The following is a 17366-nucleotide window of genomic DNA, read 5'->3' on the forward strand; positions in this document are numbered from 1 at the left end:
AAGTAAAATATTATTATATATTATTTTTTCTAGTGACATGATGTTTTATAATTTTAAAACAATAATTTACAATAAAAATAATAAACATAAGATATTGTTAAATTTGTGCGTTTAAAACCATAAATAAAATTTTAAAATTTACAAACAAAATAGCATACAAACGTAACTTAATTATCTACACTAATATTTGAAATTATTTGTTTTCAGTTTCCTAAAGATATTGCTAACTTTGTAGGTATAAAACCATAAATAAATTTTGAAATTCACTTACAGAGGAATCTACTAACGTGACTTAAATTTGACAGTTGTATTTGATTTTTTTTTCTTTTTTGCCGTTGGTTTTTTTTTAAATAGAAAAAATCATTAATAACTCAACTTCTAAAACGTAGATTTTTCCTTGATGTTGCATTAAGTTTTGAGGTATCAAATCTACAATGGGTGTAACTCAAAATCTTAACTCAAAGATACATGTTAACTCAAACTTAAAATCAAAAAATAAAATTTAATGTATGATTGGTAACCTTTTTGAATTACTAATGATTTAGATTCCTAACTCAAACTAAATCAATGATATCACATGTTACCAATCAAAGCTTTAGAGTTGGATTAACTAAAATGCTATTAGCCTTGTTAATGATCGATTTTACATCAGTAATATCTATGAAAGCTATGCTTTGGCAAAAAAGCTACAGATTTTACATCAGTAATATATATGATTTGTTCTCTTTAACTTGATTTTGCAATTCCAGGTGAAAACTTTTCGTTTGATTCCCGAAAACTGATTGATCTGGTTTAACTTTAAACAATAAAAGACGAATAAATGTTGTGTTGTAAGCCTTGTTCGAAAACTCGCTAAGCGTAACGCGTGCGGCGCACCCGGGCCTAGCGAGTTATCAGTAAAACGGGAAAAAATCGGAGAGTACGCGGGGCGGAATTTTTGGTATTTTTATATGTATAACACTTCATTTATACGTATTTATGTATAATACATGTTAAAGTTACACATCAAACATATATAATACATGTTCCAATGAGATTTTGTTAGTTTTCAAAGTCAGGGTTTCAAAGAAAATGGGGAATTTTTTGTATAGGGAATAAAGTTTGGGAGAAGATTGGATTAATAATTGGTTTGGAGATTGGACGATGGCAAATAGATGTGTTTAACAAAAATTTGGGCCAAACTAAAATATATACACGAGGAAGTGACGTGTTTGGGCGAAGCGTTTTTGCTTATTAAACGGACGTTTTATTAATTCCACGGCACTACGCGTCCGTTATGCGGTTGAGCGTAGAATGAAACGAATTGAACCATTTCGCCACGGTTACCTTCCGCTTTACGATTACTCGTCCGATTAATCGGCTAGGCGGCCGATTTTTAGAACAAGGGTTGTAAGGAAGGATGACTTTGTTGGATGGAGTTATTACAAACTTGTTTGTGTTCATGGTACTTTTCTGTGCGACTGACATGTTGAAAAACAAAGTCATGTGAAGTTTGTAGCTTACAATAAAAAAGTCTTCGATGTAAAATTTCATTTCACATCTTTGTCGTTTCAAAATATAACTAGATCGATTTCAACCATTGTAGACGTTTTAGATGATAATTAAAAATTCGATTTCTCTAAAGTTTATATTATTTTTCTGAAGAACGTTTATCAGCAAAGTTACTCGATAACTTGAACCAAGAGCATTTCTAATCTATTATTTTCTTCTATAATTAAAAATTCTAAAATAAATAAGTTTTTCTCTGGTATATTTTACAATAGAAAATGTTGTACTTTTCTTTATTATAAAGAAACACTATTTTCAACAAAATATATAGTCAAATGTATCCTTTCTTTGTAAATAAAAGAGAATATAACATTTTCTATTATAGAAAAACAAATTGGTAAAACTACCTTCTATTTTCGAATTTCTTTTTTTGTAGAGATAAACAAATAGAAGTGGATTGAAGATATTTTAACAGAAATAAATTATAATCTTTTAAATATTAAATTGAAAATAAAAAGAAATATTTCTTGACTGAAATATCTTAATAAATTATCTCATAACTGATAAAATTAAAATAATATTTAAATACGATAGGATATTTCAAAATTTGGAAGTTTTAATATTTGAGATTTTCAAGAATACATATATATATATATATATATATTGAAGTATTCTGTTAAATTCATTTACGAAGGTGCTCGTACATTATGGGTCACCAATTATTAAAAAAAATTATTGATAAATATCGAGATACACAATTGATTCGTGAGTATATAGTAATAAAAAAGATATTGAAGAGAAAAAAACAAATTGACAGAAGAAAAGAGTGACAAAAGCAGCTTGACCAACGAAAGGGGACGGGACACTTATCGCTCTGGACAATTACTCACTTCTCGTGTACTGGAAAATGATTCTCCCGATGCAATAACATCAATCATCGTTCTTTTTTATTACTCCGTGGTTTTCATAATATAAATAGTTTTAGATAAAAAAACGAAGATTAAAAAAATTATTATGTTTTTGAAAAATATTTTAAATAAATAAGTTAGATATAATTTAAACAATAAAATTAAATCTATTTAATTTGATTGGTCACACTGTATTCAATAAATGTAAAAATTATCTAAAAATATGAAAACTACTTACATTTTGAAACAAAAATAATTCTTTAAAACTATTTACAATATGAAATGGTGTGAGTATTTTTCTTCGCTCATTTGTTCCAAAAATATATATATATATATGCTTAACAGAAAATACATTCATCTATGATGATGAATAATAATAATATATATGATGAATGTGGAAATCACCGTAGACAACTATAGTCAGTACCACGGTTTTTAAGATCGGTCCGGACCGGTCAAACCAAATTAAACTAGATATATATCTCTGGATCCTTGATAAGGGCTTATTTGCCATATAACCAAATATAAAATTGATTTGTTTGTAATCAATAATATAAATTAAATTTGTTAACTATTTCTTCTTCATAATTTCTTTTGAACTATTATATAAGAAAAAGAAAATAATATTACTACAAATAGACTTTTGACATTTCTTATTATATTTAATTTTTTGAAAATCTTTACAATTCATAACTAATATTTAATGTTAAGATAGTTATTTTTATATTTTTCGTTTGGTATATATTTAAATTTTGTTTAATGATATTTATACTATAAATTTCAATAACTAAACTCAATTAAGTTAATATAAAATTCACAGAAGACAAATAATAAAGCATATATTTAGTTCTAAGTCTTGTTTCAATCAAACCAGGTTGAATTCGGTTGAACCATATTAATTCATGACACAAAAACTGTTTGGTTTAGTTTTTCGGTAAATACTAGTTTAATAAAAATTCAGATAAGTAGTTACACATTGAAGTATAATATTTGATGGTATTTTGGATGGAAATAATAATCAAATGGTTTCTCTCATTTTCCCCTTAAAATAGAATATTTCAAGTGCATTAATTTATTAGTACTTATTTTAAAATTTAAATAATTATTTTTAAAACTTATAAATATAACTCAATTCTAGTTTTATTTTAACTGAAATTTACTATATCCATGAACTTAATTTTAATAGAGTAATGATATATATAAATTTATACTTGTATTAGTGAAAAGTATTAATAGTTTTATTAAAGTATAAAATGGATATTTTAAGGTATAAACAAAATTATATAAAAAGTTAAGGATCAACTTGTAAGAAAAAGAAATTCAACATTAAAATGAATTTGTAAATTATATTTTATTAGATTTTATTTGCTACTATTTATATACTTATTTTTCCCTTAAAAAGATGTACTATTAATGAGAAAAAAATTTCTGGTTTGTGGCCCCGTCGGATACAGTTTGATTGATTCAGATTTTTGGATTTTCGGTACTATGATCATAAGTTTCATTCGGATTTTACTAATTTTTGGGTCGGGTTCGTTTAGATCCTTCCGGATTTGGTTTGGGTTGGATTATAACCATTGTCTAAAATCGTAAAAAAAATATTATTAAAAACTTAAAAATTAACAAAAATACTGAGTATATATAAATTATTCAAAAACCTAATTAAAAACTAGTTAAACTATATAAACTAACTAAAAATATTCAAAATAAAAAATAAAACAAAGTACAAAAAAAAATACTCTAAAATATTTAAATTACCTTAATATATATAAAATATTAACATATTAACTTATTTTTGATATTTTTGAATCCTAGTTCAGATTTCGGTTTGGTTCGGTTCAGGTTGTACTCCAACTCCGAAAGTACCAAACTCTTAAGTTATGTTCGAATATATTATATAATGGTTTGGATGCGGTTTTTTTTTTTTTTTTTGTTTGGGTTAAGGTCGGGATTTCGGTTTGGGATAAAGGCTAGGCCTAGTATTATTGGAGATAGTCTGATGTGTATTTAATTCTAGATACCTTTTTATTAGTCTGTACATTTATATGTAACACTTAAAATGTCTAATTGAAAACTAATTTAGAGAAAAAAAAATAAAAAATCTCATATGCCTATTTAGATAAACTAGGTGATTTTCCCGTGTTAATACACGGATACAAAAATTTACGTAATGATTGAATTAAAACAATTGATAAAAGAAAATTTTTTTTTTATAACTTTTACGTTAATTTTTAATCTCTATAATATTATTTGAACATTCAGTTTGTTATGTATTATTATGTTCCCATCTTAATTGGATATATGATTTCACATATAATATTTTGTATAGTTTCAAATATTTATTTTTTTGTTAAATTATATCTATTATTTTAAATTAAACAATGATTTTTAATTATATTAAAATTGGACTATTATTTTCTTAATTTCATGTAGTTAAGTTCATTTTCTTATATTTGCAAATATATTGGTGTTTTTTGTATAAATGGGTATATATTGTTTTAGAAAATAGGAAACATAAATATTAAATCAGAATTGCATTAATAAACATAACTTGTAACATTTTGAAAATTCATACAACAGAACACTACTACACACTAAATCTTAATAATTGTTTGATTTGATTTTCATAATTTAGTATATTGAATTGTATCAATTTTCTGATCACAATTTTTTTTGGTTACAGTTAAACTAAAATAAGCTCATCTTGTTACTAATCATTCAATCAAAAATATATTGATATTTATTTGGTTTTAAAATAATCATAAGATATAATAATTTTTGGAAAAAATAAGATATTAAATAATCATTTATGTTGTTTCAAATTATTTTCTTATTAGTTATTATATCAAAAGATATTTATAATAAAAATATTATTATCTTTTAGAAAAGTATATCTGAATTATTATATTTTTAAGTTTTTGTGAAGTTAATTTAATATAAATTTAAAAATGTTATTGAATTTTTTATTTTTGTTGTAGGAAACATAAAGAATAAAAAAAAGTAAATTCTTTTTTTTGTATAAATTTCTATGTTTATATTTTATAATTTTTTTATTATTTATGTGTTTTAATAAAAAGGAAAATTACATTAAAAAGTTAATCACAGTTTTATTAAGAAAAGAAAAACATAGATAATTGTTATTAATGGAAATCACTAATAATAATAAAAAATGGAAATCACTAATAATACTTTTAATTCATTAAAGGTGTAAATGTAATAAATTATCGTGAGAGTTAACGTAATCGCGACACATAACAAAATAAGTTCTAGATATATAGTTGGAACCTTTTATTTACACAGTCACATTTATTAACTTTTCTTTTTGGAATCTCGGTCTCTCAACTACATGTGAAATTGTTTACAAGACCAATCCCGGAACTCGAAATTTCACTTGAGCTGTTAAATTAAATTATTGCAAATCTGTCCCTCCACGCTTTTTTTTTTTTTTTTTGACGTCGAACGGCCATTCTATTACTCAAGCTTGAAGTGGTCTGGGTAACCAGACCGGAATAGAACAACCAATGAAAAGTAACTCTCTACGAAAAGTAAATCTGTCCCTCCACGCTAAAAGCAAAATTTTGCTAATTTTTATGTGAATTGTCCATCCTACTTTTAGCTTGCTTTAACTAATTACTGGATCTTGATTCGCGCAATCGCACAGATTTTTTTTTCATTTATTTTTATATAAACATTTTGGTTTTAATTCTAAATTGTTATATATTATATTCTCTCTGTTTCATAATATAAGTAGTTTTGATTAAAAGCACGAAGATTAAGAAAATTATTATGTTTTTAAAAAGTATTTTATAATAAATAGGTTAGATATAATTTAACCAATAAAAAATAAGTCTATTTAATTTGATTGGTTACACTGTATTCAATAAATGTAAAAATTACATAGAAATACGAAAACTACTTACATTTTGAAACAAAAACATTTTCCTAAAACTACTTACAATATGAAACGGATGGACTAATATATATGTGTCTATCAATTTTTAAACTATAATAAGTTTGCGATATATTTTTCATTGAATAGATTGTTTGAAACTTTCACATGTATTTGTATTTTCTTATATATATACATATATATTCTGATTACTATTTCATTATTAAAATCATAACTATATATATAAAGATTAGTAAAATATTTTTTTATTTTCATATTCAAAAATATTGTAACATTTCACAAATTTAGAAAGTTTTTAAAAAATTAAAATTTTCGCTTCATAGATTTATATTATCGAGTATATAATTAAACATTTAGTTTTTGTTTAATTTTTAAAATAAACTACATAGTTTAAAATTTATTTTCATTGGTTTAAGGTAGTAAAGATTAATCATTGTTAGATAATCTGATTTTTGTTATTTTAAAAAAAAATCTTTATAATTTTAAAAGTTAACATCGATAAATATTTAAATAATTAACATATGGAGATATAATATTACAACATTAAATTATATCTATTTAATTTATACTATCTATAAATCCAATGGATCATCTATTGTTTAAATCTAATTATTGATAGCCCAATAAAAATTTATGGTAGGTCCAAAATTTAAATGATAAGATTGGAGATTAAATGTAACATGACTTTCTAGGAATAGGTCCATTGAATCTATTTTTTTTAAAAAAATACACATAAATCAAGGTTGTGACTTCTATTTTAATATATAAGATTATCGAACATCAAAACAAAACAAAAATCACTAAATTAATCATGAAACTGTACAAACTGTTACTGATTTTTATGTTCTAAAATTGTTGTGATTTTTTTCTTCTTTTTCTCTATATCAACCCCAAGAAGTTGGGAGCCAATCAAGAAATCAGAATCTCGTCTAGTATTGTATTATAACGCAAAACAGCTGGAGATTCTACCCAGTCCCCCAAAAATATTATTCCCACTGTATCACAAGTGAGTTTTAAGGTTCTTACACACCGATTAAGGAATTACAAAATTCTATTCAATCTTTATCGTCCGTATAAAAACAACAATAAGTATAGATAGTTCAACCAATTAGAAATTATACTGCAGAATACTAATACTCAAAAACATAAAATTGTATTTACTTTTTGTATGAAAACTTAAAAACATCACTTAAAATGAAATAATTTTTTTTCTTCAAAACACCACTTAAAATGACACGGTTGGATTAAACACAAACATACAAAACATAACAACATGGATGTAATAATTTAAAAGGACGAGGGATAAACATTAATAATCACCGATAAGATTACACTTTGACGTTATATAACAACGAACAAACTAAACCCATTCCTTGGACCAATGTCTTCATGTGATCCTATTTTCGATAAATATATATATACTAGTACTAAAAGCCAAAAATAATAATAAAGCTTAACTTCCTTCAGTTTTACTTTTTAGCTTAACTAATACATTCGTTACTAGATTGAAGTCAACGGTTACAACTAGAGTTGAGCATAAGAATGAGCGAAGTAGGCAAGAGCTCCAACGAGTGGTGCATTGATGTAAGTAGCTGGCTCTGACTGCTCGTAGTCAGATCGTACGTCCGGAAATCGATCATGCTTGTCCGGACCACCAACGACTGCACCGACTAGGAAATTAGGGTTTGGAGATTGAGAGTGCATAATGGAGAAGCCTTGGTGACATTGGATCTTGGCCGGATGACTTGCAACGCGAGGTAAGGAGGAACCACGGTGGTGGATTCGCCGTGGGAATTTCGGACCGTAACCAACCATGTAAGACATCCTTAATGGGTTGTCTCCAAGTAGATAATCCACCTATTAATTAATCACGGGAGAGTTATTAAAATTATACTAGATTTTCTAACAAAACTTGAGAAAATAATAGTTTTTTATATGAACTAAACCTGTTTCTTGGCGATTGAGCGGAGGCGGCCAGGAGTGTAGACGGAGCCACCGCAATGGACGACGGTTCTTGCGGAGGTTAAGTATTTTGCATAGGTTAAGAGCAGGAACGATGTTGACGTCACGTACTGCATGTTCTCGTCTGCCATTTTAAATAACAATCCACCTACATGATATATGTGTAAGTTGTAACAAAGTTTAATATTTATTCAATCAAATAATATCATACCATATTACTTTTATTCTGCTTAGCATTGTTTTATAAATATCATATTTATCAACAAAAATTTCAACCCAAAATGGAAAAGAAATCAGCAAAAGGAGTTTAAGAAAAACGAAAAAAATCATATTGTTTCCAGAAAGTGTAACATAAGAAAATAATTACCATAAATATCTGTAATTTTCTTAAGTGGAGGGGCAAAGATGTAAATTAGTGAAAAGTGAGGGGGTAAAGATGTAAGAACCTGGAGTATACTGAGAAATATAGAAAGGAGCACCAGGAATAACAGAGCAAATGAAATTATCAGCATGACCTTTGTATTCACTAAGTGTCTTCATTTTCTGAACCAGAAACGTCTTCACAACAACAACAACAACAAATCAAAGTCACACACTTGACTATACTCAAATTCTGAATATTAAACTATAAAATATTTTTTTAACCTTTGAAAGAAGGATTCGGGCTCCAGCGTGCTTGTTATCCCAACCAAAAGTGTTGTCATACTCAGCAGCTCCAAGGATTTGTCCATTGACTTTAATGTAATTCAAATATTTTAGATTCCTTGTAGCTTTTTGCAACCAAGCAGCTCCCCACAACAACTCATCCTACAAAATCAAGAATCAAATGCATTCATTTCATTTCATTTTCTCCAAAATCTTTACTTGTGTAGAAACTAAAGAAACTCATTTACCTGATAACCAGAGAAAGAGCAATAAAATGGACAAACATCTGGTTTCAATCCTGCACTGTATGTTCCTCTGTGTCTGTCCGCAAATGCAAAAACCTTGTATTCAACAAAACAAAAGATCAATCAGTTCTGTCTTAAAAAGTTTGGTTTTTAAAAAGTTTTACTTACCCTAATGGCTCGTCTGAGGAGGATCTTGGAGTAAGAAGGATCAGATTTCCTGAAAACAATAGCAGCAGCGGCAAGAGCGGCGGCTGTTTCAGCGGCAACATCAGAACCAGGAGTGTTCTTGTCTACTTTAAACACACTTCTTTGTGTATCCATGTCTTCTGGTCTTTCCCAACAAGAATGGTCTTTGTTAGCATCACCAACTTGAACATAAATGGTGTCAGGACGTGAAGTTGCTTTGAGGAGATAATCTGTGGCCCAACGAATGGCTACTTTAGCATTTCCTAACTCAGATTTCATGAGACCACCGAACTCAATCACACTCCATGAGAGCATTGTTGTTGTGAATGCCATTGGGAATCCGAACTTGATATTGTCTCCTGCATCATAGTACCCTCCAACCAAGTCCACCTAAAAATGAAATATAAAAATTTGAAAAGCATTGAATATTTTGATGATATTAAAACAGAAATTAACTTACACTGTCTAGATCTATCTCTACCCAGGTAAATAAAAATTAGGGTTTATAGAAAAGGGAAAGAGAAAAAACCCTAATATCATCCTCTGTTCTGTTCACACTAAACTCATGAATAAGGGTTTAATCTTTTGATGATATTAGTACATAATCTAACCTACATTGCTGAGATCTGTCAGTAAACAAGCAAACCCAGTTCGTACTTTTCCATACTAAACTGAAAACCTTGAGGAAAGTTGAGGTGATTTACATGAAGAGCAGATCCATCAGAGAGACCAGAGTCTCTTCTCCAAGTCATTCTCTGGTTGGGAGGTAGCTTCCCAGACCTTTGGCCTTCAAAGAAGAGGATGGATTTGGTGAGAGCGTCTTTGTAGTTGTGCTTGGCCAAGTTGTGACGATGGTGGTGGGTGTAGAAAAGAGAAGAGTCAGGGTAAGAGAAGCCATTGCAGAGGAAGAAGAAGAGAGAGAGGAAAATGATGACTCTGAAGGTATATGAGGCAGATGAAAAGCCAAGGAAATCCATTTTCTCAGAGAGAGAGAAGAGTTTCTATGAACCAATGGGCGAACAGATTGCAGAAGCTGCTTTGTGGGAAACAGAGGAAGTATCTCTGCTGTTTATAGGGGAAGAAAGGTATGTCTGTCTCTCTCCTCTCTCCTCTCTCCTCTCTCCTCTCTCCTCTCTGCTGTGGCAAAGTAAAAAGTTCTTGACTACTCTTTTTGTGTTTCCCATATGGTAAAAATTAGAACTGAAAGTCTTGCGTTGTCAGAAGAAAAGAAATGTAGTAGAGACAATTAGGGCATCATTACTTGTCCTCGCCTTAAACTGGTTACTTAGACTTGTATCCGTCTTGGAAATTCAAGTATTCGGTGTTATCAAGACAAGTAACAAGTCTACAATTTTCATTATTTGCAAGATCAAGTCAAGTATCAAGTATCATTATTATTTTTAGTACTTGAGTCGTTACGCTCCGTTACTTGCCCCATTACTTGCTATTTGTTACATGATCTATTAAATACTTGTTTATATTTGTCTTTTCTTTTACTTGCATTTAGGATTGGACACAAATACTCATTACTCCTCTTATACTTTTTACTTATTTCGTATATGTCTTGATTTTTAAACATCTGTCGTCATCTAGTTAAGTATTACTCCCTCTGTTTCAAAATATATGAAGTTTTAGGATGAAGCACAACTATTAAGAAACTTGTATTTTATCTATAAAAATATCATTAAAATAGAAATTAAAAATTATTTAATCAATCACAAAACATACTACAAAATATGATTAGTTACACAGTTTTTGATAAAGTTAAAAAGTACATTGAAATATGAAAACATCATCTATTTTGAAACATCAAAACCTCCCTAAAACATCATCTATTTTGAAACAGAAGGAGTATATAGTAACAAGTATTAAAAATTTAACTACATGACTTGTTATTACATGTTACTTGTTTAGAGAAGACATTTTTGTCATCATAAAAATTATACAATGTTTATATATCGATAAATTCATATACTTTTTATTTGTCTTCTTGAACAAATATTTCGTTTTAAGTAACCAAGATGCTATGTTAACTAGAATAAATTAAACAAACTTTCATGTCTATTTCTAATAGATGATTATTTAGTAAGTAGTTCTTAAATACTCAGAAAAACTCGTAAATTGTTCACAAGTACTCGTAAATAGTAAGTAACAGGGCAGGGCAAAGAACTTGTAAGTAATTCATTTTTTATCAAGTACTCGAAATAGCAAGTACTCATTTTTAACAATTCAAGTACAAGTCAAAAATTTTATTACTCGTATAAGGCAAGTCAAGTCGCAAGTACACGCAAAATAGCAAGTAATCGCTTTGTGCCCAACCCTAGAGACAATAGAGAGAAAAGACTTTTATGAAATAGTTTTTGGCCAAAATCAGAATAAACTATTTTACTAAGAGGGTTTTGGGGATAATACTCAAAGATAACTCATTGTATTTACTTTTGCAGTGTTTTTTTATATAATAGCATCTCTAATAGTAAGATTCATTTAAAAAAAAATCAAAATATGAAAATACATATTTTCCAATGGTTTATTTTATTAAACTAACTATAAAATTGATTAGTAGTATACAAAAGAATATTCTCATTTATTTTCTTAAATAAAAACCACGGAATTATCTAATATAATTAACATATATATGACAATTAATGATTAAGAATAATACATATTTGATAACAATTTTTTTATCCTTTTTTTTTGTTTAATTTTATATTATTAAAAGAAATTAAAAAATCACATTAAGCATATAATAAAAATAGAATTTTTTATATGTTATATCTAAATTTTTTAAAACGACTATAAATTACTAAAATAGTAAAAATCCCACATTAAAAAATTTGTGATCAATGGTTTATTTGTTTTTTGTTTAAGCAAGATACAAATGATCATAAATCGTATGAACATGAAACTTCATTAATAGATATTCATATATATATATATATATATATATATATATATATCATTTAAATTAAGTTATCTACTATATAAATAAAATATATAAATATGGTAATTTCAAAGTTTGCATTGAAAAATTATTGAGATCTTAATATTTTAATTTTGAAATTTCTATTGGAAAATATCACATTAAAAAATTTGTGATTAACAGTTTAAATTTTTGTTACAGAAAATATACAAATGTTAATAAATCATATGAGTAGGAAGTGTCAATAATAAATATTTATATTAAAATATGCTATATATATGACAATATCACTAAAGTTTAATTATTTACCATATAAAGTAAATAAACAATTTTTTTTTAATTTATTTACCAAAAAAATGATTGTAAATAAACAAAAGGTATTGATCTTGATTAATGTGCTTACTCTAATGTATATACTTTTATGTATACAAATTAGTTTTAAAATAAGTGGTTTCTAATATGTCATTTGATCCTCACAATCTCAGAAATACACTTCTTCAAATGGAAATGATTTTAATATTGTAAGCACTATATATATATATATATATATATATATATATATATATTTATATTTATAGTATTTCATTCAGTTTAAATATTTTACTCTTGATTTTTTATTCCTACAAACCTTTTAATGAAATATCATGACAATATCCCAATCACCTCTTTTTAAATTTGTTCGAAGAATGATTTGATCATTCTTCTAATATTTGTTTCTCCATAATACCATGTCTAGCTATTATAATTGTAAAAATAAGAGATTTGAACTATTTATTATTAAAAAAAAATTGGTTTATTATTTAATAAATTAAACAGTTCTTAGTTTATACATAGTTTACATATGCTAGAATGGTAAAGTATTATATATATTGTTTATCGGTATACTTTTAAGTAACTAAAACTCAAAAGTGTTGGTTAATAAAATAATAATTTATTTTGTTCTTCTAGAATTAGATAATTTTTAAACCGAACTAGTGAATATATACTAGACATACATTTATATTTCGGGTTTAAACTTATATTTTATAACAGTTTGATATATTATATTTGAATATTAACCCGTGAATAGAGTTTGCTGGTGATTTTCTTCAAATTTTTGATTCTTAGATATGTATGTGGAGTGAAACTAATTTTTGTACAGATGTCCATCTTTTTAAATAGACACTTATATAATTCACAGAAAAAGTTAAATAAAAAAAGAAACAAAAATCATATCAGTGAAACAGAAACGCGAACGAAAGCACAATTTTATAGAGGTAGAAAATGAAATCACTTATGAAGGGTGAATAGCAAACAAATCGAGAGCAAGAAACCTAATCCACTTTCGTCATTTTACAATCGATGTTTGCCGATCTGGTTTTGGTGTTTTGTGTCAGCCGCAAAATTTAATTTTCTTTTGTGCATATGAAGTCTTAAAAATAATTAAAATGAGTTGTGATACGTTAACTTTTTAACAAAGATAATAAATTTAAAAGACCAACATTTGTATTCGTCATTTTACAATCGATAAAGATTGTAGCGTTGCAAAATGTTAAAACCATTTAATAAATAAACATTAGTATAAAAAACTCACTTCGCGCATGCGCGCGGATTATCAAGTATATATATATATGTAAATGTATAATAAGCTATATATAGGTACGAATAGGAGTGTCAAAATGAGCTAACTCGCTCAACTCAGCTCAGCTCAGCTCATAGCGAACTCGGATTTTTCATGAGCTAGCTCAGCTCAGCTCATTTATTATATGAACTTCAATATGTAAACTCAAACTCATATCATGTAGATCATGAGTTAAATGAGCTAACTTGCATATACTATAAAAAATAATAATTATAAAATAAAATATTAAAATAACTTTATATTATTATTCGAAATTAAATATTAAAAAATCCAAAACACTTAATATTAAATACTAAATGAAACCACCACCTAAAATAAATTAAATTAATGCCGAATCAATTATCCAAAATCCCTATTCCTCTTGAAAGTTTTGAGACAACATCTTCAAAGTCTTCATCTGCTCAAATCATAAAGGTAAAATAAAGCATTTATACATACTTAAAGTATAATATAAATAAATTATTTGAGATAGAAAATATGATTAATATGAAAATTAATAATTAAGAAGATTTGGTTTTACATTTTAGTTTTAGAAGATAAATATAATAAATATAGAAATTATCTTTTTGTTTACATAAGAAATTAGAAGTTATCCAAATATATATATAATTGTAAGTATAAAAATGAACAAGCTCATAAGCCAGTTTATGTTCATTATAGATCGCCCATATAATTCGTGATCTAATTTAAGTTCAGTCATTAAATTCATTTATTAAATGAACCAAAAATATAGTGAACATGTTCATGAAAAAACGAACTGGGTTGAGGTAGCTCATGAACTATACATTTTGACACCCCTAAGTACGAAGAGTAGCGCATGACGCCCTAGATCTGTCGAGAGAGTTTTAAATCCAAAAGAAGGCGACTCTTGAAGACACCGACGCCCTAGATCTGTTCCGGCGCGTGCGCCCGCTTCGGCTCTGTTCGTCTCTGTTTCTTTCTGCTTCCTGCCATCTCCTCTTTCTTTCGTCAATATGCTCGCGACTCTGGTGATGGAAGAAGACTGTGTCGCTCAGATCTGGTCAAGTAGATCTTGATTTTGGGACTCGTTCTTCCTCTCTGGTGAAGCGGCAAGACGATAGGAGTTATGGAGGTTAGGTGGGGGGTCGACTTTTAGATTTAGGGTTTGGAATCCCAATTTTCCGTTCGTTCTGTTTATGAAACTTGGTTGGTTTTGGACTGCTTGGAGAGGTTCGGCTTGGTGTGCTGTCTCTGTTCTTTGAAGTCAACTCTTGTGGTTGTTGATCTTTGAGGGCCAGAGCCTTTTACGAGCTCTATTTTAGTTTTGAAGAGAATCGGAGGGAGATAGATGTTTTTTAGGAGACAATGCTCCATTGTTGGTCGTTTGCCTCCGATTTGTTCGTGATTGTCCTGGATTTGGAGTGTAGTGTTTTTATCCAGCTACCCGCTGTGTGAATAAGACGTGTTCGGGATGTTTTTATAGGCTTCGCCGTAGGGTGTTGGGCGTATGAGGCGCGCATAGAGCACAATCAAAGTCCAATGGCAAGTCTTAGTTGGGATTGAAGGGTGTGTACAGCGACGGTTAAGGATTCTAACATTTCTCGAATCTGTTTATGCGTTGATGATGCTCGTGTGCGTCCGGTCTACCTCGATGATCTTCTTCTCTGGTGTTATTTGTGGATGTGTTCTCATTAGGTATGCCCGTCCTTAAGTGCAAGGTGGTGCTCTCTTTTATTTTAGTGATCTATCCCTTTCTTTTTTTAGCATAAGTTATGTTCTTTGTTGTTGTTTTACTCTTGGCACCGAAGGGAGTTGTTTTACCTCGTCGGCTTATGGTTCCAGAAAGGCTTTGTTCTTTTACCGGTTCTGTGTAAGACATAGTTATTTCAATAATAATCCAGTAGATGACAAAAAAAAAGAAATACGAAAGAGTAGCGCTGAATAGTAACGAGGAGGATGGGAATGTCGCACTTGCCATGTGCGCTCCTGTAATGATTTCACATGCACTATGACCCTCCAAAAACAAAACACGATGTCTATAAAGAGCAAACAAAAAGAAAACTTTGGATTCATGTTTTTATTCTCCTTTTCCTGCTTCTCTGTTAAAGTTTTTTCCATTATTTTTTTTGTAACTTAAAAACGTTTTTCCATTATTGATGAATAACGAAGAAAACAAATGGTAAAAGTTATAACTTTTATCCCAGAATTAAATTCATATTATAGAAAAACAAATATGCTTATAAAGTATTATGAATCATTTTTTTAACTGTCATATACTCTTGAGTCTCGACTTATCAGATTAAATTTGAAAATTCAATCGACCATAATATGGATATATATATATATATATATATAAATAATATTTTAATGATCTCACTTGCTACGATGTTTCTGTTTTTCGAATTGGATATATAAAATATTAAATACACACACTGGACCTACAGTAATAATATTTATCTAGAATATAGGTACAAGGCATTTTTTTAACACAAGATATTAGTCTATATGACGTTGTACGGGAAATCGGCCAATTCCTACATCAACAAAGACCAACGGTCCCGATCAGTATATAAACATGTTACTTCTGCGAAAACATACATCAACTAATACAAAATTTAATTTTCATACTTGAACTTTCAAAATTTGGTTTTATCATACATTGACCTAATTTTCGTTAGTCAAACGTTGAGTTGTCGTTAACCAATAACAGAAAATCGGCTAATTCATACATCAACAGGGACTAATGGTTCGGATCAATACATAAACACTTCACCTGTGCAAAAACATACATCAACTAATACAAAATTTAAATTCAATACATGAACTTTCGAAAAATGGTTTTAACATACACTAAAGCTTGACATGCGCGTCAGTGTGGATATTTGTTGTTAATTTTTTATAAATTATTTAATGACATTTTTAAATATATAATTTTTTGTTCATTGTTTTGTTCCTACACATAAAAACCGAACCCACCCGGATCTGAAAAGATTATATTCAAATCCCACCCGAAAATTTATAATACCCGCACAAAGCATAATTTCAAAACCCAAAAAAAAAACTCGATATCCGAAAGAACCAATCCATACCCAACCGTATACCTGATATCCATATATAACTGATTATGTCAAGACATAAAAAGTTTTTTTGTTAACTGGTTTGAATTCTTGTCGCAAATGGAAAAAATTCATTCAAACATATGGAATTATTATGGTTAACACGTAAAATAAACGTTGTCGAATTATTATGACAAATATAATTAATGAAGTAGTTAAGAAGTATGAAAAAAGAATGTAAATATATAATAAAACACTTAAATATAGGTAAGTTATGTTTTATATTTCTCTAATACATGCTGTCAAATTATTTGGAAAATGCAACTAATAAAGTAGTTACGTTTAGTGAAAATAAAGAAAGAAAAGATATAATAAATCTGTTGAAAATAATGTTAGTTTTATTTTGTACTTAAATTTAATAAAATAGATTTACCTAATTTCCACTAGTCAAATAATACCGAAAA

At 28.0% G+C, this 17366-nt stretch overlaps 1 protein-coding gene across 1 annotated transcript; it reads right to left on the reverse strand.

Moving 5' to 3' along the window:
• Positions 1–7589: 7589 nt before the first annotated feature.
• On the reverse strand, positions 7590–10499 carry LOC106381615 (endoglucanase 17-like). The gene is made up of 7 exons (XM_013821539.3): positions 10049–10499; positions 9327–9734; positions 9162–9254; positions 8914–9075; positions 8715–8826; positions 8253–8416; positions 7590–8163 (listed from the first exon to the last, which is right to left on the reverse strand). Exons 1-7 carry the CDS (start codon positions 10319–10321, stop codon positions 7831–7833), a joined length of 1545 nt encoding a protein of 514 aa, XP_013676993.1. The 5' UTR covers positions 10322–10499; the 3' UTR covers positions 7590–7830.
• Between the last annotated feature and the right edge of the window lie 6867 nt (positions 10500–17366).

The sequence above is a fragment of the Brassica napus genome, chromosome C2, assembly GCF_020379485.1.
Source record: "Brassica napus cultivar Da-Ae chromosome C2, Da-Ae, whole genome shotgun sequence".
NCBI classification, from domain to species: domain Eukaryota; kingdom Viridiplantae; phylum Streptophyta; class Magnoliopsida; order Brassicales; family Brassicaceae; genus Brassica; species Brassica napus.

Bases quoted from the DNA above. Each gene is read 5' to 3' on its own strand.
- LOC106381615 (XM_013821539.3), bottom strand. From the start codon at position 10,321: ATGGATTTCCTTGGCTTTTCATCTGCCTCATATACCTTCAGAGTCATC. The intron at 9,255-9,326 runs GTAAGTAAAACT...GTTGAATACAAG, and splicing joins TCCTCAGACGAGCCATTAGG to GTTTTTGCATTTGCGGACAG. The intron at 8,827-8,913 runs GTTAAAAAAATA...GTTGTTGTGAAG, and splicing joins CCCGAATCCTTCTTTCAAAG to ACGTTTCTGGTTCAGAAAAT.